We start from the raw sequence: 21629 nt of genomic DNA, 5'->3' as shown, positions 1-21629 counted from the left end.
TGTGTAGGGTATGGATACAAGGATGCTTTTGGTCACAAAGGCCAACTGTGAGCACTAAACTAATTTGAGACTACTATGTAGTCAACCTTCCTTCAGTGAAATATATTGGCATTACAATGAAAAACTCTTCAGTCATGTACAAAATCTGCATATAGCAATAGCAGATAATTTAGAAAGAAATGCAGTAGAAGTTAAATTGTGAAATACCCCAACATCAAATTGCAGCGGTGGGGGAGGGAAGTAATGTTACTCTTTCTATCTGTGTTCACAAACCAAGCTGTGCTCATCTGAGATGTCCAGATGTTCTAAATAAGGAGTTCTAGCATGAGTTACTTGGACATGTCTTCCATCTGGAGGGGCCCAGATACCTCCCTGGACTCAGCAGTGCCTCTCTGAGATGGTAGGGTCTGAGGTGCTACCCTGAGCTCTGCTGCCACCCTGTGCTTGGCATTACCTCAGTGAGGCTCAGGATATCTTCTGGGCTCAACACATTTAATTAGCTCCCCAAATTGACTCTGAGCTCTGTCTGGGAATTATGCCCCCAAAATTGCTGTCTGGCTTGGTTGAATATCCTCTTTGCAGTACCAAAGGAGAATGCTGTGGAGCTCCCTCTCCACTGAAAGACCTTTACATCCCCATCAAGGGACCTTTCAGTGAAGATGGTTTAAAATATGGCTTTGATCTTTGAGGCTTATATTAGCTATATGTGGTCAGTGGAGCAGAAGCAGTCAAAGCAGAGGGAGTAAAATGGAACCCAGCTAGGGGCACACCTATATTGCCCCCCACATTCAGAATCGTGCAGAGGAGAAACATATCCCCAACATATTCTGGGAGCACTAGGATCCAGGTGGCACCTCCCCTGGCTTCTATCATGTGGCCTTGGGAGAAAAGGGCATGAGGAGCTGGTCAGAAACTCCAGAAAACTGTACAAAGTTTTCTGCCTTTCTCTGCTCAGTACTGATTGGCCCTCTGCTCCAACACTCTCTCCATTGTGCTCACACTCCCTCCATGCCTACTCCTCTTACCCTCTTTTCTCCTGCCTCTCCTCATCCTCAGCTTCCCTTTCTTCATCTTTCCATTTAGCTAATCCCCTCCTAAGTAAATACCTCTAATTCTCCCCTCTACCTCCTCCAAAAAGTGTGGAATAAACATGACCTTTGCTTCATTATATTGTTCACTCTGCTTGTGTGTTATTACCTTTTCCCCACCGTATGTCTATCATGTCTGTTGAGTAAGTACCTTGGTGTAGAGACAGTCAATTACTTGGTATTTGTACAGTGTCTAACACAATGGAAACCCATTTTTGGTTGGCCTTTAGGCACTGCTGTAATAAATATGATTACTTATTATCAATGCAACAATTATTATTGTCTTTCGTAAATCAGGTTACCCAAAGGATAGCTCTGACTCATACATACCTAATGCACTGTGAAATCCCAGTCTGACAACATTGGCTGTGGTTCTAGCAAGATGCTTACTAGATGCATATCTGGGCCAGTCAGAATTCATGCCAAATAAATAAAAAAATATGCAAGAAGATATTTTAATAAGATCCAGTATTACATAGTAGTAATTAATTATGCTAATTACTACATGAAAGTCTCCCTCTTTCAAGGAAGTCCAGAAAACATGTAATCTCATTTATTTTAACACTACCAATAACAGGGCTGGCCCACAACATTTTGGCACCTAAGGCAGGGAGCTCAAATGACGCCCTCATCTCCCCATCGCTTGAGCCAAAACTTTGAAAGATCTCAATTCTGCCTTCTTCCTGTTCTACTCCCCTTATGGCACTCCACCATCTCTGTGCATCTAGAGCAGAGAGAATACATATGAGCCAGCAGCAGACACAATCTTCTGCACTCTGAGTCCTAGTGGAGGCCCCCCACAGTCTTGCACACCTGAGGTGGCCACCTCAGTTCACCTCATGGTAAGGCCAGCCCTGTCCAGTAAGATCATATACAAAAATAGGAATCAACATATAGATTTGGGGAGGGGATATGGATACCATTATGAGGATGTAATCAGAAGCAATGGCTGTATCATGGAATTACTTGATTTTGAGAAATAGGACACTTTGTATAAAAGAGGTTAAATTGCATTTGATTAATATGATGATGCTTCAGACAATGAAAATTAACTGCTATACTATTTTATATCACCGATTCCAATACCTGCCAGTTTGTGCCTTTCATCCAGTCACTTCTCAATGCTTTCTTTACAAAGGAGGTTAGGTACAAAGTTTGGATGAGGACACTAAAGCATGGACATATTAAGGCCTATATTTTCAAAAGTGGGCATTGATTTTGGGCGCCTCTGGTTTTGGGTGACACTTATCCTTTCAAAAGTCAGGTCATGATGGAGCTAACTTACCCAAAAGGTCTTCAGCCCGGTATGAAAGATAGTACAGAGAACCTCAGTACTTTTTCCACATCATGAAGGGCAGAACCCAGTCAGAGGAAGAAGAGCTCATTCCAATAACTTACCAGTTTCCCCCTCTCAATATTCGAGGACTGCAGAAATTGATACAACCATGGGGCTTACTTCCTGCAGTCCTTCCTTCCTGTTTTTTTCCAAGGGCTCATGGGAATTGTAGTCTGGATTGTAGCACACAGGGTCTTTTCAGAATAAAACAGAGGCCCCTTTAGTAAGGGGACTACACTGCTCTTGCTTGTTACCACACCCACAGATTCCATGTGGGTAGATGATAGCTTCTGGAACAGAGTCACAAGCACAGACTGGTGGGCTTACATCACCATGAGGACTTGGGATGACCAGCCATGGCTTCAGAACTTGTGGACAGCTTGACTGGGTCCCTAGTATCAGGACACGTGCATTAGGGAAGCCATGATGATTCAGAAGCAGGAGCCTATAGCCATCTGAAAGCTGGCTACTCCATAGCTACCCAGTTTGGTGTTGTCAAATCAACTGAGTGGGAACTTGAGGTGGAATTTTACAAGGCCAAAAGGACTTGATGTACCCAAAGGCGATGAGCATAAACAGAGGAGGATAAAGTTTTTGTGGGCCCTGGGCCAGAGCAAGTATAGGGGCTCTCCTCAGCTTTTCAGCTTCCAATCCCCACCTCAGTTCCTGGGGAAATGGGATCTGAGCTTAGAGGCTTACCTCACTCCACCCCCTGATTATCCTGGCAAGAGCACTGGGTGGCCAGAATGAGGCAAGCCCCCATGCCCCATTCCCAGACAGGAGCACTGTGTGAGCAGTGTGGGCAAGCCCCACACTTGGATCCTGCTTCCTGGCAAGAGCTCTAAGTAGGTGAAGCAGGTTGGGGCACAGAAGCATCCATTTTTCTGGGGCCCCCAATTGGCTGAGATCCTTGGGCACAGGCCCCATTGGCTCAGAGACTAATTCGCCACTAGACATAAACAATGTTCAATTGCTGTCTTGATGTAGCTGCTCGGTGCCAATAGAAGGTTCTCCTGTCACCATAATTAATCCCCTTCCAATGAGGAGTGATAGCTATGTTGGTGGGAGAAGATCTCCTGTTGATACACCACTGTCTACACCAATGCTTATGCCAATATATATACATGCATATACATCTGGGCTACGTCTAGACTGGCATGAATTTCCGAAAATGCTTTTAACGGAAAAGTTTTCCGTTAAAAGCATTTTCGGAAAAGCACGTCTAGATTGGCAGGATGCTTTTCCACAAAAGCACTTTTTGTGGAAAAGCGTCCGTGGCCAATCTAAATGCGGTTTTCCGCAAAAAAGCCCCGATCGCCATTTTTGCAATCGGGGCTTTTTTGCGGAAAACAATACTATGCTGTCTACACTGGCCCTTTCTCGCAAAAGTCTTTCGGAAAAAGACTTTTGCATGAACGGGAGCAGCATAGTATTTCCGGAAAAGCACTGATGATTTTACAGGAGATCGTCAGTGCTTTTCCGGAAATTCAAGTGGCCAGTGTAGTCAGCTGGCAAGCTTTTCCGCAAAATCAAGTGATTTTGCGGAAAAACTTGCCAGTCTAGACACAGCCCTGTAGTATGCATGTGTTTGTGTGTGTGTATATGTATAGTAGTTAATAACTATGGTGTCAATTATTCTGTATTTTTCTCCAATAGTGAGCCAGTCTGACTGGTATGTGAGCCTGTGGTTGCCGACTGCTTCGGCTGAAAAGGTCCGGACCAAAACTATCAAGAACTGCAGCGATCCAGTGTGGAATGAAACCTTCTACTTCAGGATCCAGAGTCAGGTCAAGGTGCAGAAAAACACCAACTCCTTGGTTCTTGTGTCTCATCTCTAGCCAGATCCTTCTCTTTTAGGCAAAGCCAGAACTAGGTTTTATGTAGCCTGCATATAACAGCCTTTCAATTACCAGATGTTAGAAGTACCCTAACAATTCCTCTCAGAATCATTTCAACAACTCTGGTAATATGTGTTTCGAGTTTGAGTCCAGTGTTTGGAATAAGAGTCCAGAGTTGAGTTGCAAACACAATGTATTTTTTAGTTGTGAACTAATTTAATTGAGTTTATTGAAAATTACAGTAACAAGCTGGAAAGCTAGAAAATTCTGACTTAGTTAGATTTCACTCATGCAATTCCCCTGAAGGATATTTAGGACACGTCTACACTGCAGGGCAGAAGTTAAATTAAGCTACGCAACTTGAGCTATGTCAATTGCGTACCTTAGGTTGAAATAGCTTAATTTGGCTTTTGGTGCTATCTGCACAGCAGGAAGTCAAAGGAAGAATACTCTTCCTTCTATCTCCCTTACTCCTCATAAAATGAGGGTTACAGGAGTTGGATTAAGAAGCCCGTTATTATGAAATTAATTGAAAATAATGGGCTTGCTGTGTAGATGCACTCTTTGTTATTTCGTAATAATATTAGTTATTCTGAAATAACGCTGCTGTGTAGACATAGCCTTATTTATTATTTCTATATTATCAACTAGTGTGAGTCTGTCTACCCAATCTACTTGCAATGCTGACATAACTTGAGACACACGGAGGTGGGGTGACTTGCCCCAGGTCACATAACAGGCCTGTAGCAGAGCTGTTAGAATAGAATGCAGTTTTCCTGTATTTCAGTTCAGTGTTCTAATAACAGCAAGAGGTCTCTGTACTGGAGAAATGTTACATAGTGTGCAATAGAGCCCTGAAGATCACATGGGGAAACTCATTCTTCAAGCGTGTACTGATGCAGTTCTCATAAAAATGAAAGGAAGAGCTCTTGATTCTTTTATTGCTCCTGGCATTTATACACACAACTTGCTTTTCTCCGGACAACCACAAGAACAGGACATGGTAAATTGCACTGACATATATTCAACTAGTTGGAGTTACCCGGCGTTGCTCAGGAAAGTGGAGGAACAAAATTTAGAAAAGCAGTAGTCCAAAAGTGAGTTACCAAAAATTAGAGTCAGTATACATTGTTGAAATATAAGTTATAAGTTGACAGTTGATATAACTGAGGTGAGAAGCCTGAGGGAAGAGAGGGGGAAGGGAGCCGCACGCCTGCCGCCGTCACCCAAGCCTGCTCCCTGCCTCCTTGTCCACCGGCCTTAGTAATGACTGTCCCCGCCACTTCTCCCAAGAAAGCCGCTTCTCCCCGCACTACCAAGCTCTGTGAAGCCCTGGGGAGAGGCATCTGTCTCTCCTCTCTTCCCTCCCACAGTATCTTAAAACCTTCTTCTGGAGGAAAGGTTATCCCATGCAAAGTTTGGTTGCGGTAGCTCTTACAATGTCCAAGTTATTAGCACACAAACTTACAAACATTCTCCTTTAAATATTAGATATCTGGGTAGATACTCTGGCAACAGAGAGATACACAATGCAGAATTACAATCAGTTCAACTCATGAAATATAAAATATAATCATTACACAATCAGAAGAGAGTCTCATTGAACAAAGCTTGTTATGCTATGAATTTGTCAGAATATGGATCAGTGAAACCATCAGAGAACTAAAAAAAACGTATCCTTGAAAAAATTGCTAGGAACCATAATTGCTTCCTTTTGTATGGAAACATTTATTCTCTCAATAGTAGATGAACTACAACAGCTGTTGTTAAAATGAGATTATCTACATCTAAAATTCAATTATCTCTTCATCCAGATAGAGAACTTTTCAGAAAGTTATTGGCAAATGGAAACAGTTGAAACAGAATTCCTTTAATTCCTTAATATGATACAACTTTCATTGATCGTATAAGAATATATTTCCTGTAAAGATGAGTGATTATTCACTTACTCATCAGTGCTCTCTCTCGCTCACTCGCTCTCTCCGTCTTTGTGCTAATTTCCTCCCACCCCTCTCCATCATTATCTCCCTGTACTATGTGCACACAGAATATTTTGTTTCTCTAACAAATATATTCTTAATTTTTATTCCCAGAATGTCCTAGAACTGGTAGTGTTTGACGAAGATGTTGTCCAAGATGAGGGCCATCTCACTGTTCTCTTTGATGTAGCTAAAGTCCCACTTGGAGAAACAATTTTTATGAAGTTCCAATTGAATCCACAGGTGAGAGCTGAAATCACAAGCAGAGCTAGGCAGAAAGCATACATTTTTCTGGATTTTCCTCCTAAGTTTGTTTGTATTATATTTATTTTTTTATCTCCATGAGTGTTAGTCTCTCTCCATGCATCTTTCCATATTAACTTCTTTCAGCCTACCAAAGAAAAAAGTCTCTTGAAAACTGCATTGATATTGTACTGAATGGCTTGCCCAGAGCAGCAACATACTCTGTCAGAGGGTTTGATGATATTGCTGACAGTATCATCAATGTTGAATTTCTGAGGATGAAAATCTCGTTATATCCAGTGAGATGTTCTGAAGAACAAAAGTTGGTCTGGTCTTTAAAACAGGGGATGTGGAGAAAAAAGAATCCAGACTGTGTTCCAAGCTCTGCTGTAGTTTAGCTACGTGACCTTCAGCATGTCAATCTCTCTGTACCTGTTTCTTCAATGTAAATTGGGATCATGACGATGGCTCTCCAAAAAGAATAGACATATTATGAAGATTAAATAGCTAATTTAGCTTAAGTACTTGGAGAACTTCTGATGGAAGGAGCTATACAAGGAGTAAAGTATTATTCTATGTCATAGCTTGTTACCAATGATCTGGCATCTGTGGTGGCACTAATAGTGATTTTGACTCTTGAAGCAGGTATTGGACAGTTGTAGTAAAGAACCTCTCCGCCACCATAGAATCTGATAATTATACCGAGTGAGTTCAATATTTAAATATAGACACCAAATCCCATATTTGGCAAAGAGGCAGTTAGAAACAATTTCCAAATTTAATCATCCCTTATTTCCATGATTATGTTTAAAAAGTGTGTTTCACAATATTTTTCTAAGTGATACATTTTTAGCCTCTGCCTGAAATAAAGGATCAGTTGACAGGAAAGAAAGAGATATAATGTCCAAGCAACTGCTTAGGAGAACTGAGAATGCCCTTATTTCATTCAATAATATCAATGTCTTTTTAATGCCAGAAAGGTCAAAGCAATGAGCTTCTCCTCCAAAAAGGTGGGAAGAGACATTGGCAAGCAGAATATTGTTTAGAGACCAAAAAGTGAAGTTAACCAACAGTACTTGCAGCATAAAATTGAAGGTTACATTTTTCACAAAGTCCTTGAATACTAGGGCAAAGGAGGCAGGAAGGGAAGAGTTTGTACACTTAATGGGGCTGCACTTATTGGGTAAGATTTTTGCATGATTCATTCATTTCTCTCTCTAATTTCAAGAGAAGAGAGGAGCTGGAGGCTGAGTTCACACTAGAGAATAGGTGGGTAAACCTCAAATATTATGAAATCAGAAATTAATGGATGCAGCAAGCAATTCCAAGAGTAATCAATCACTAGTGAAAATGTTTCATACACCTGCTGTCTCTTTAATAGCCACACCTCATCCCCAGATTCATTTCTTTTCCAAAACAGAATACATTTTAACAAATCTTTAATAGAAAAATAGAGAAGAAAAGAGAGAGAATGGTGAGAAGAGCACAAATATATCCATATCTTTTTCTATTAAGAGTTTGTGTGTCTGTAATTTTTCCTAATGACAATGTATTAGTTAGTTGCCTGTCAGTGCTCAGAGCTGGCTTCTTGGAGCTAATTAAAGGCATGCCAATGACAGGGATACCTCATGCTAGTTCATGGCATTTGGGGTGATGTGACCCATAGTCATTAATATTATATTGTCATAATCCCCTCCCAACTGTTTGACTGAAATTGAAGCATCTCTGCTTCTGAGTAAGCTGTGTGGCCTCCAGTCAAAAGAAGCACACTTTTTTATGACTTCAAAAAAAATAAGATGATGAAGCCAAAAAATGTTTCAAGTAGTATTTAGATGATACTGTTGTGAAATGTGTACTTCTCGTTTTGTTTTCTAGTCTGGATCTGCCTGAAAACATCATCACTAATGGAGTAATAGTGGTAAATGGTGTTCTCTTTGTGCTTGCTTGTCATGATTTTATAGACCTCCCCCCCCCCCCCGTTAGTCTCCTCTTTTCTAAGATGAAAAGTCTAAGTCTTTTTAATCTCTCTTCATACAGGACCCATTCGAAACCCCTAATCTTTTTTGTTGCCCTTTTCTGAACCTCTTCCAATGCCAATAAATCTTTTTTGAGATGAGGCAATGATGACTGTACGCAGTATTCAAGATGCTGGTGAACCATGGTTTTATATGGAGGCAATAAGAAATTATTTTATTCTCTATCCCCTTTTTAATGATTCCTAGCATTCTGTTTGCTTTTTTGACTGCCACTGCACATTGAATGGATTTGTTCAGAGAACTATCCACAATAATTCCAAGATCTCTCTCTACAGTAGTTGTAGCTAAATTAGTCCCTATCATGTTGTATGTATAGTTGGGATTATTTTTTCAAATATGCATTACTTTACATTTATCAACATGAAATTTCATTTGCCATTTTGTTGCCCAATCACTTAGTTTGATGAGATCTTTTTGAAGCTCTTCACGGTCTGCTTTGGTCTTAACTACCTTGAGCAGTTTAGTATCATCTCCGAATTAGATCTTTCACCTGAGGATTAGATAGGACTCTCTTAAGAGCCTGTTAATGTTACTATTTAGTCTGCCAGAGAAATAATTGGAAAAGAATGCAAAGCACTTAGACCCACTGATCAAGCACAGTGCCCCCAATCTTTACTACTTTGACAGGAAAATAATGGGCTGAAGAGGTAAGTCTCCCTCTGTGATATTTTCTGTTAGTAATTATCTTATTGGTCATGTTTGTTACAGTCTCGTGAAATGTCCTGCTTGGAAGTTCAGGTGGATAGGAGAAGGTGGAAGAAGAAGAAGAAAATGCATTCTACAAGTGAGGTCATTGGTTCATTAACTAGCAGTTATAGTCTTTATAACAGCAACTAAAAAATGCATTATTCATGTTATGAATTACACTGACAGCATCTATAATTGTTAAAATCCCACTGCCTTAAAGCAACATTAAGCCTGACACCTCTCCTAGCCCTGCATAGTGTACAGTCATTTACACCAGTGCAAAATCTATATAAAATGCAACAAAATCTGAATGGTAGCATTTGCACACACTTTGCACTGATGTAATGATTATGCAAGGTGCACGACAATTGGGAATCAGGTTCTTGGAATTCAGATTTATGATTTCACTAGTAACTTCAACTCTAGCCCCTTCCCATGTGCTCTGCAACAAGGCTTTCATTGCATAATCACACCAAATATACATAAAATAAATGCTCCATTTGCTTATCCTAAATTTTGTAAGATATATACATGATTTGGCAAATTACATAATATGTCACAGGCCCATTTTTATGTGAGCATCACTATGTAATGAGAAGTTTTCTTGTACATCAAGGGTACGTCTAGACTACAAGCCTCTTTTGAAAGAGGCTTTTTCGAAAGAGCGTCTAGACAGCAACCAGTATTTTCGAAAAAGAGAGCCTCTTTTCTGAAAGAGAGCACCCAGGCAGTCTGTTTCTGTTCAATAACATCTTTTTTTGAAAGAGCACTTTCGAAAAAAGGCGTTATTCCTTGTAAAATGAGGTTTTCCACAGTCGAAAAAACTGCCGCATTCTTTCAATTTAATTTCAAAAGAACACGGCAGCAGTCTAGAAGCAGGTGACATTAAAAAAAAAAGGCCACTTTTTTTGAAAAAACTCTGTAGTTCTGACACACCCATAGTGTGTGCAGGAATAGCAGCGTTAACTTTCATGTGGGAAAGAAACAACTAAACTTCCTGATTTTTGTGATGAATAACATAGGCATAATATCACTTTCCTTAATATAAATTCCTTTATTTTTATTTACTTTGAACAATTACAACATAAAATCTGTGTCCATCATTACTTCTTGCCTTGGTGCATGTGAGGGGCTGAGGTAATGATGGTAAAGTAGCTTTACGATGCCTTTGTACACATATAACTTCAAGAGGCTGGTTTGGTTCCTCGTGTTAGATGAATCTCAGGGCTGCTCTAATTTATGTCAGCAATTATGACTCTCATCAACTTATACACTGGCTGGGAATTGGACACAAGACCCCTACTGTACACCAGTGGCATATGCAAAAATAATCTCCAGTTTCCCGGTTTGATTTTCTTACTGACTGGACTAATTAACTTCTTTACACCTCTTTGTGCTGATTGAGTATCACAAAGGGGTTGTACCACTGGCATCAATTTGGCCTAGTATCTATGAAGTGACTAAAACAGACAAAGAGAGATTCATGTGGTCTGTTTGTTCTTCTAAACCAAGTTATTTGGCTATTGTGGGGTGTGACGGGGCATCGCTGCCCCGCACTCCAAACCCCTCGGCAGATGCCCTGTTTGCAGGGTGAGGGGTCTGGTACTGGCCCTGCACACGGTGCTCGTGCACCATGCAACAGCCTCGCACCGCGAGGGCAGCAGCAAATGCAAGCCGCATCGTGTGAAAAGGGGGGGGAGGAGGATGGAGGCACACAACGTGACACAGTGTGGGCACGCCGCAAAATAGCCTCACTCTGCTAGGACAACGGTGAAAGCGAGCCGTGGCATGCAGAAAAGGAGGGGCGGGGTGAGGAGTACGGAATACGTGGTGACCTGGTCACACCAGATGTGACATCAGGTGAAGCAGGGGAGTGGGGGATTTAAAAAGCAGATGGGAGAGGTCCTGGGGAGAGAGGAGTGAGAAGGGAAAGGAGAGAGGAAGGTAGGACGGTGGCTGCGGGGAAGCAAAGGGAACTTCAACTTGGCAGAAGCATTGCCACCAAAGTTTCTTGGTGGGAGACTGTGAGAGTGGGGAGAGGAAGCAGCCCAGGGCAGGGCAACCGTTTAAAGCCTGTGGGCTGACGCGTTTCGCCAAGGAGCCCGTCAGCCGGACAGGACCAGAAAGAGTGCCTGTCTTTAGGGCCCTGGGCTGGGGCCCGTGAGTGTGGGCGGGCTCAGGCCCCCCTCTCCGCATCATCAGAAGCTGCCAGTACTGGTGACTGGGAATTTGGAACTGACGCTCCTGGAGTGGGGCAATTGTCAATAGAGTGAATCTACGTAGGAGAAACTGTTGCGAGAGCTTCATAAATGGGACCAAAAAGGGAAAAGTGGCCAGGGCAAAGGACTGACAAGTGTTCTTGTTGAGGCAAACAGTAGACACCCAAGCAGGGCTCAGTCACATGGGGTCAAATCCTTCTGAGCAGATGCATCCTACATCATTTGGGCTATGATACAGTCATGTACATTTGCTGTGGGAGTAAATTCACGGCATCCCAAAGCTAAGGAGTGTTAAGATCTAGGTTTCATGTTCAGTCCATTGTAAGGACAATGGTTTTGGTGCCAATCCATCTCGATAGGGTTTTTTTGGGGGGGGGGGGAGAGGCTGGAGAGAAAGGAGGGTATATTTTATAGGCTTTGGTAAAGGTTTTGGTTTCTTTTTTTTTTCTCCATTCCTTAGAGCATGAACTGACATTTACAGTGAAAGGATCCTTTGAAGGAACCCATAGCCTTTCATTGTGCTGTGACTCCAGCTGTCATCTTACAGATCCCGTCCTGTTCCACTACGCCAAGTATAGCCAGCCACAACTGGATATTACAGTCCCGAAGATGAAGACACTTCCCAGCTTTGTACGTTATAATTGAACATTGATTAGAATAATATAGACAACAATGAGTACGCCGGTAGCACTTTAGGCCATGTCTACACTACAGATAACATCGAAGCCACCACAGTCAATCTTCTGGGGTTCAACTTAGTGTATCTAATGAAAACACGTTAATTGGAACTGAGAGGGTGCTCCTGTTGATGCCGGTAGTCCTGCTTCTATGAGGAGAAAGGGAAGCCGAAGGGAATGTGTGCTCCTTTTGACTTCCTGCAGTGCAAAGCTATGCAATTAACATAGCTGAAGTTGCATATATTAGGCTACGTCTAGACTACATGCCTCTGTCGCCAGAGGCATGTAGATTAGGCTACCAGGCATAGGAAAATGAAGCGGAGATTTAAATAATCACCGCTTCATTTAAATTTACATGGCTGCCATGCTGAGCCGACAAGCAGGTGATCAGCTGTTTGTCGGCTCAGCGTGATAGTCTGGACGCGCGGGTGTCGACATCAAAGGCATTTGTCGACCACCCAGGTATGCCTCCTGGAATGAGGTTTACCTCGGTGGTCGACAAATGCCTTTGATGTCGACACCCGCGCGTCCAGACTACCGTGCTGAGCCGACAAACAGCTGATTGGCTCAGCGCGGCAGCCATGTACATTATAGAGTAACAAATATATGTATAGTATCATAAGCTTTCACTCATGATACTATGTATATATTTTTGTTAGTCTATGAGGTGCTCCGGGAGTACTGATTGTATTTTAAGTTACAGACTAACACTGTTGCCTACTGAGACTTACAGATAACATAAATCTACCTTTATTTGGGAGAGGGCAACAAAAGTGTACTTCTTTTAATAAAAACCCTTGTTTCTTTTCAGTGTGCTTGTATGTCATGTACAGCAGAAATAAACAGAACTGGCCCCCTGACTGTCCCACTGAATTTACTTCCCTTTGATCAAGAAGTAATAGATGAGGTAAGTTGTTTGTTTTTTCTGGTTCCTCCCAGAGAAACAAACTATTGTATTACTAACTATTTGTATTACATACACTCAACAAGCAAGAGGTCCTAGAGCAATTCTAAGTTATTTGAAAACCCAGTGGGTACCATTCTGTCCTAAACCCTAACAGGTAGGCCAAATCCTCAGTTGGGCCGTACTCTAGCACCAACATGATGCTTCACATTTTTGCTTCTGGTACTCCTGGCAGCCTGTCCAGAGCTTAATAATGGCCTTTCCACTGGCACCTGAGGCTGCATTGCTGCCCATCTCCCATTCATTTGTGTATTCCCTAATTTGCAACAGAGCTTTTCCTGCTCCATCATACAACAATGTGATGAGGCAGGTGATAGATGATACAGATAAGGTCTTAACTTGGCAAATTGGTGCATTTGTCTGATAAAACAAGGAACCACTTTCTACAAATGTTCTTGAGGCCATATTTATGTTACCCAAAATTACTATGGTTCAGGGATTTGTGAGTGTTTGATCATGAATGGCATTGTCAGCAAGGGGAAGAAGGAAGGCTACAAAAATACCTCAGCATTTATTATATTTACATTTCTCATTTTCAGCACAGAAAATTTGACCTACACTTTAAGACAAAACACTGGTATGATATCTCTACTATAAGTAAGATTAATCTACCATAAGTATTTCTTTCTCGGGTCTTTGGATTCTGATGGATGGTGGCAAACTTCTACTCTTTTTTTTTCCCCTGGGGAAAGATGTGCTTATAGCATAACTTTTTGCCATGTGTTGATCTCAGATTAAGACTATGTAATAAATACACCCAGTGCTGTCAACATTTAATGAGACCTGTAGAATAAATATGGCATAAGAAGTGTTATCAATAGCTATTTTTGAAATCTGTACATATAAGGTGAGATTCTGTGTTGCCAGGGCTTGTGAGGAGTTCCTTGGAAGAAAGCCTTATGGATGCTTAATGTATCCTCCACCAGCTAAAACCTGAGGTCTTAGAGCGCCTTGCCACTCTGTACCTTTTACTTGGCATCAAGGGCTAGAAGACGAGATCTCATCCTTACTGCCAATCCATTGTCCTCTGAGCACTGCAATCCAGTGAACACCCTTGTGCCACTATGCACAGTGAAATCCCTTACATAGCCATGACCTAAGACAGCAGTTTGATGATAAAAGAGTTATCAAATAACTTATAAATCTGTCAAATTACTTATGAAATGTAAACCCAATTAAAACTGTACACAGTAGAGTAGTGGTGCTAGTCAACACACTTGGGTCCAATAGCTGGGTCTGGTCATCTACACGCAACATTTGGAAAAAACACATCATTGCCCAGTTATTTGCAGTGTAGATTCTCAGGATGTAAAGTCCTACCTACCCTTGAAGCCACCTACCCTTGAAGCTCTAATATTTAAATCGATGTCATCATCTGTTAGACCTCAATGTATTACAGTTATTCTTAAAAAGACTCTTTCATTCTGACATCATAATTTTAGCTATTTATACATCTCTGGAAATTGTTCTTGTCCAGTTCTTGATCCTCACTCTAATAAATGGGAAACAGGTATCCAAAGAGACTTGGAAAATTTCAGTTTCTACCTAATCTTTGATGCGCAGGGAAAGTAGGACAGCACTATCAACATGTGCACAGAAAACAAATACAAGACCAGAGCATCTGGTCGGTACAGGATACCCACAAATTGAAATAAATGTACTTGTGCATATTTAAATGATTACTCAGAGAGGTAAATGCAAATATATACTTGCCTGTGTTACTTTTAAACCAAAGAAATGTAACACATTATAAATCTGTTAATTCTGATTGTAGCTAAGATTTAAACTACAAAAAAAATCAGAAAATTCATATATTAGTGTTCACAGCAGCTGTGATTTATCCTCTTGCATAAATATTGCATTTTATATTTGTCATTATGTGTATGTGTGTTTGTACACATTTCATATATATAAATACAATGAAAGTGTATCTGCTTCAATTAAATCATTGCTCTGGGATGGATTTGTGATGAGGGGCTCAGTATGCAGTGCACACACACAAACAATATGGACAAATGATGGCCGTTACTTAAATATTTCTCTTATTGTCCTTTTTTCAATATTTTCAAAGCAGCTTCCAAAACTTGTGATCAGTATACATAAGAGTTCACCCAAATTCACAAACCCATGCAAGCCCATGGAGTTACCCCTCTTGCAGGTGCAAATTGGTGTTTCTAAATACAGGCAGTCCCCGGGTTACGTACAAGATAGGGACTGTAGGTTTGTTCTTAGTTGAATCTGTATGTAAGTCGGAACTGGCATCCAGATTCAGCCGCTGAATCTGGACACCAGTTCTGACTTACATACAGATCCAACTTAAGAACCCCAGGTGTCCCCAGTCAGCTGCTGCTGAAACTGATCAGCAGCTGATTCCAGGAAGCCTGGGGCAGAGCAACTCTGCCTCGGGCTTCCTGTAGTCAGCCGCTGGTCAGTTTCAGCAGCGGCTAACTTGGGGACGCCTGGGGTAGAGCAGCTCGGGTGCTGCTGGGTTGGTCCAGTAGCGCGGCCGCTCCTCGGCGCTACTGGACCAACCCAGCAGCACCCCAGCTGCTCTGCCCCAGGCGTCCTGATTCAGCCACTGCTGAAACTGATCAGCAGCGGCTGAATCAGGACTCCTGGGGCTGAGCAGCTGGGGTGCTGCCGGGTTGGTCCAGTAGCGCCAAGGAGCGGTGCTGCGGGACCAACCGGTAGCGCCCCACCTGCTCTACCACAGGCCCCGGGCTTTGCTCCACATCTCCCTGGTCTGCTGGGGGGGGCACTAGCTGCATCCCCCCCCAGCAGACCAGGCAGATGCGGAGCAAAGCGGCGGAGGACCCGGGCCGGACCGCGGCGCTTCCAGATCAGCACCACGGTCCGGCCCGGGTCCTCCGCGGCTTTGCTCAGCGTCTCCCTGGTCTGATGACCAGGGAGACGCTGAGAAAAGCAGTGCAGGACCTGGGGCCGGACCCGCGACTGCTTCCAGATCAGCTGGAAGCGCTGCGGGTCGGGCCGGGTCCTGCGCGGCTTTGCTCAGCGTCTCCCTGGTCTGCAGACCAGGGAGACGCTGAGCAAAGCCACGCAGGACCCGGGGCCGGACCCGCGGCCGCTTCCAGATCAGCTGGAAGCGGCCGCGGGTCCGGCCGCGGGTCCTGTGCCGGTCCCCTGCCCCGGGTCCTGCCCGTCTCCCTGGTCTGCAGACCAGGGAGACGCTTGAGCAAAGCCGCGCAGGACCCGGCCCGACCCGCGGCGCTTCCAGCTGATCTGGAAGCGGCCGCGGGTCCAGCCCCGGGTCCTGCGCCGCTTTGCTCCCCGTCTCCCTGGTCTGCTGGCTCCCGCAGCAGACAAGGGAGATGGGGAGCAGCTTTTCTCGCCCCGGAGGAGGCGGGCGGCGGGACCAGGCATCCCGCTGCTCAAGTCCTCCAGGGCGAGAAAATCCCCATTCGTAACTGCGGATCCGACATAAGTCGGATCCGCGTAACTCGGGGACTACCTGTATTTTGAAGATGCAATATAGAAGCCCTCTTGAAAATATGACCCTCTATCTTTAACTTTGCCCTTGGAGGTACAAGTTTCCAATTGTTACTTGCAACAACTATCTTTAGACATTTTGGATAATAAAAAAAAGTATCCTAATGTCACTCAGAGCAGACAGACACTTTTGTTTTGGAAACAGAATAAAATTTTACAGGACTCTGCACATGTCTCTCTCTCTTGTCTCAGAGTTCACTGGAATATTTACTCAATGTTGCTTTTTTGGAAAATAAAATGAAAGTGTACCTGCTTCATCTAAATCATTGCTCTGAGGTGGAGCTGTAAGGGGGAATTCAGAATGCAGGCTGTCATGGGGAGACAGAACTACCTCAGCCCTCTGTCACCAGAGCAGCTTGGGGCCAGGTGAAAAGCACCCTTCCATCACTGCTGCAGCTTTAGTGGGTACAGCTGGGGGAGCGGTGGATGTCCCCTGGCTGGGGCAGGCCCAGGTTCATCTGCCCCGTGCGCTCCCCAGCCTGAGTGAGGAATGAGGCAAACTGTGCACTTTTCCCTTGCTCCACGATGAAGAGAAACTGTCAGCAATGTTCCTGTACCAATTGGGGGTGAGGAGTAGAGTTTCAGACCCCAACCCTCCCTAAAGGTCATCCTGGGAGTGGGGAGCTTGGCGCTGGAGGAGTCCCAGAAGGGAGGTTCACACCCTCAGACAGCTCCTTTCACCTGCTTGGGGGATTCTGTCTCTTTTCGGTTTGGTTTTCTGAGAAACAATCTCCTTCCAGGTAGATCCCATTTTCCTGGCACAACCAAACCCTGATCTTGCTTTAAGTTATGATAAGAGGAAGTGCCTTACCAAATTTGGTGGTCCTAGCTCTTACCATTTAGGAGGAGTTTTTGAAGAGACAGAAAGCCAAAGTCTCTCAAATATATAATAGATTAATTTGTCCATAGTTGTAGTAATGGATTTTCTGTTTATGAAGTGTACATAATTGAATTTGTATGGTACATTTTGAGATTATAAGTTGTAATGTATAATATTTGTGCCTATATTCTAGCTGGGAAGACCTAGATGTGCGTTTAGGGTTTGATCTGTGTGTGGAAGAACAGGATTTTCTGCAGAAAAGGAAAAAGGTGGTTGCTGCTGCTCTGAAAAAGGTTCTCCAGCTAGAGGATGACCTGCAGGATGATGAGGTACATGGGGTAGAATTCTTCCCACCCTTCTCACAGGGGCATGTCAGTCAAGGGGGTGCCAAAAATGTGGCATCTTGTTCCCCATTTTATTTCTCACAATCTCTAGACAGCCAGGAATTTACATTCAAGAAATGGATGGTTTTCCCTTTTAGGAATGAGTGACCACAGACAACATTAATAAAATCCTTTTACTTATATATTCAGTTCCAAAAGATTGTTGCTTTAATATGTGGGTGGCCAGTAGCCTAGGCAACAGAAGGCTTTGCCTTCCCAAACCACCAGCTGGGCCCCACCCACACTTTGCCACCAGATTATCTACCACAGGTGTTCTAAGGACAGGGTGTTGCTGCACCAGTGCCCACCCTCCCCGTGCTTCTGGCCATGGAGAATGGAGCTGCCTGCCCTCCTCCCCCGCATGTTCTCTTTGGGAAGGCTGAGCCCACATACCCGCTTGCTCCCCTTCCCATTGTGGAGGGTGCAAGGAGGTGACTTGGCTTCTGTGAGTGATAGGGCTCCAGCGGGGGAGGGGGGGCTTTCCTCTCCCAGCCCTACCCTCACCAACTGCCCATGCTTTAATAGACATTAAATACCAGCACAGTTTAGGTCCATGTTCTGAGAATAACAGCTAAATCTTTCTCGGAACAAGCCTTCCTCTCAGCCAGCCTATTGCAGACGGACTCAGAACTTCTGTAACTCAGGCCATATCTATGCTGCAAACTTCTGCTGACTCTAGTTACATTGGCACATTACTACTGTAGTTAGTATATTGCTTGTGCACAAACATACTTAGATTCTTGTGTTGGACTTGTGTTGATATAGAATATGGTGCACCATGGGTTAGTATCTGTGCAACTCACCACCATCAAGCACACTTCTTTGGGGACGTTTTGGCAATGCAAGAGTTGCACGGGGTAATTGGGAGCATGGGGTGAACTTCCTCATTTGCAGCTGTCTATATCCCATAATCTGTATTCAATGGTTTTTTAAATACCACAACTCCACACCATACTCCTTGCTGGCTGCCATCTCTGACAGAAGCATAGAGCCAACACAGCTCGGCAGTCTGCACTATTGTCTCGAACATTGCACACACAGGGCACTTGTTCCTGCAGTATTTGCAGAGCTGCAAGCAGAACTGAACAAGTGGAGAATATGATGATTTCTTTGCAGGCACTAGCCCCATGGGTGCTCTGGGGCTGGAGCACCCACCGAGAAAAGTTAGTGGGTGCTCAGCACCCACCTCCAGCCAAGCTCCCTTCTCTGCCACCTCTCCCCAGCACCTCTTGCCCACTGGTGGTCCTTCTGATCGACTCCTCCTTCTTCCTCCCAACATCTCCTGCCTGCCACAAAGAGCTGTTTCATGGCATGCAGGAGGCTTCAGGAAAGAAGGGGAAAAGTGGGGATGGGGCACGCTTGGGAAAGAGGTGGGGCATAGGTTTCAGGGAAGTGGTGGAGTGGGGGTGAGGTCTGGGAGGAGAGGACGCTGAGCATCTCCTGGCTAGAGGGGATTTCTTGGAGGACAAATTGCTGTGGAACACAGTGAGAACCAATTCAAGTTGTTGGTGGCATTTATGGCACAATTGCACATAGCGAAGCACCACTTCTGGCCCAGTAAACAAGAACTGACTGGTTAAAGTGCTCTCTTGTTGACATAGCATGTCTTCACGAGAAGCACTATAGCAACACAGATGCATCAATGTAGCAGGCTAGCATAGACTTGCCCTGTGATTGTCCTTACAGTCCCCTGGTGCCAAATGGAACATTGAGGCAGGCTCTAGGGAAGTCCTGATATTGAGTTCTCACAGGCCTTCAGAAGGAGGCAAGCCCAGGATTGTTGAACTACCTGGCCCACCAATGCCTGCATCATCTGTGGTTGCTGCCTGAGAAGCCCTGTTATGTTCTGGTGTGTCTCCCTGTCCTTTTCCTTCTGCGATTCCTGGGTCTTTCTCCTCTCCATTCATTCCTTCTCCAGTCTGTCTGCAATGTTCAGTGTCTACTCTATGTGCTCACAATCTAAAGCAGCACTGGCTTGCAGGATCTCACTAAATGCATCATCCCGAATCCTCTTCTTTCTCCTCTTTATCTGGCTCACGTGTTCCACAAGTGTGGGGAGAAAGGCCCTGAAGGCTGCAGTGGCACCAGCTGTAGATAAAACACACAGAGGTACCATTGTCAGTCTATTCATAATTGAAAGTGAAACTTAAGATGCTGAATTCGCTGCCCTTGTTCCCCTAAATTTTTAATCACAGAAGTTCTCACGTCTGTTTGGGATTACTTGGGCACAGTGGCAGTCACAGCACTGGGCCTGGAGAGTATGGCCTGCCAAAGACGGAGAAACTGAGAAGGGAATTGCTTGGTTACCTTAATCTAGTAGAATGGGCACTGTCACTAAATACTGGCATCAAGTACCGCATGCGGTGATGATTTGAGCTGACATCTTATTCCTGAGAGCACAAAGGCAGAGAGCGCACAACTGCTGATGGTTCCCAAAGCTGCCTGGGCCAGTATGCTGTGAGTCTGTGCTGCAGTGGTATGTGCTGAAGTTATCACTGAGTGGCGTGTGAGAGTCCTACCTTGGAGAAAGAAACAAAGTAGCCTTCCCTAGAGAGTTTTGACAGTGGAATGCAGAGTATCTCCAAGAGAGTTTCTACCCTGTAACTGAAAATTTATCTGCACATTTACTTGAGGTTCTGTCTCCTGCGTTAAGCTCATCCATGCTTGACTGGTTGGACTGTGGTGAACTAAAAAATAGGTCATGGTTTGCTGTGCAGCTGGACTCCCTCAGACTCTCCCTCTTCTTCCTCATCCATCATTTCTTCTGCCTTCTTGTTCACAGCCTGTGACTCAGCCTTCTTGGAGATATATATGGTGCTGTGGGAAGTAATGGTGAGGTCTCTACCGAGTATGGCTTGCAGATCTTTGTAAAAGCAGTAGGTCTGTTGCACAACAGAATGATTGTTGACCTCCACTTTTGGTGTGCCTGCCACAGCTATTGTAGTCCTTCTCCTGCATCCCCTGAGCAGTCTGCTCAGATATTGATGTTTCTGTGGCTAGTTTGGAGCTTTGCCTGCACAGCCTCTTGTCTCAACAGGCCCAGGAGGTCCAATACTTTCTGTCTTCTCTAGGCAAGAGCACAATCTGGAGCATGGTCAGCTGGGCAGTTGTACTCAACAGAAAACCCAGAGCAATTCCAGTTACTCCTATGTAGCATGGTTAATTCAGATCATGTCTCTGCTTACAAACTGATCTTAACCTTTTCTTTTTACCATTTAATCAGGGCATGAATTTAATATAATTTAATATAAACCAGATGATTATTTTGCATTCAATTTTTTTTTCATTAAACAGGTACCAGTGGTGGCAATCATGACAACAGGTGGTGGTACGAGAGCATTGACAGCAATGTATGCTCACCTGTTGAGTATCCAGAAGTTGAATGTCTTGGACTGTATTTCATACATCACTGGTTTATCAGGCACAACATGGTAAGGAGGAACAAAGAAAATAATAAGTAGTCTCCACAGTGGTGAAATGTTTATTAGTCTCCAAATAATTATGCATGTGCTCATTGTAACATGGTTTTAAAATATCTAATTCTTACTACTTGTATATTAGGGAATCCATAATTGTTTATGATGCAAATATTTTTTGTTTTGGTATATTTGAAAATTATGGAATTACTTAGACTTCTTTATAAAAAATTAAAAATATTCCTGTAGGTGTAAATATGGTGACTACACACTGACACATGCACACCAACAAAAGGGTTTGGGCTACAGTTGGTTTGAAAATTTTTGATGAAATATTGTCAATATCAAAAATATTCATAGGAATGTGTCAATTTCAACAAAAAAAATTGCAACTGAAAATTGTTTATATGTATTAGTTTGACTTTTTATTTTGTTT

General features: G+C 43.6%; 1 protein-coding gene across 1 annotated transcript in view; it reads left to right on the top strand.

Annotated features, from left to right (window-relative positions):
* LOC102452248 (cytosolic phospholipase A2 epsilon) overlaps nt 1-21629 on the top strand; it is a 43895-nt gene that overhangs the window by 8012 nt on the left and 14254 nt on the right. The window contains 10 exon segments of the mRNA XM_006130365.5: nt 4081-4217; nt 6356-6484; nt 7713-7753; nt 8360-8402; nt 9229-9304; nt 11887-12056; nt 12915-13010; nt 13607-13644; nt 17588-17723; nt 21072-21208. Coding sequence (XP_006130427.4) covers nt 4081-4217; nt 6356-6484; nt 7713-7753; nt 8360-8402; nt 9229-9304; nt 11887-12056; nt 12915-13010; nt 13607-13644; nt 17588-17723; nt 21072-21208 — 1003 coding nt within the window.

This window comes from Pelodiscus sinensis, chromosome 5 (assembly GCF_052426305.1).
Source record: "Pelodiscus sinensis isolate ZL-2025 chromosome 5, ASM5242630v1, whole genome shotgun sequence".
NCBI classification, from domain to species: domain Eukaryota; kingdom Metazoa; phylum Chordata; order Testudines; family Trionychidae; genus Pelodiscus; species Pelodiscus sinensis.
The sequence above is the reverse complement of the archived record's forward strand: the minus strand, read 5'-3'. Positions and strand labels throughout refer to the sequence as shown.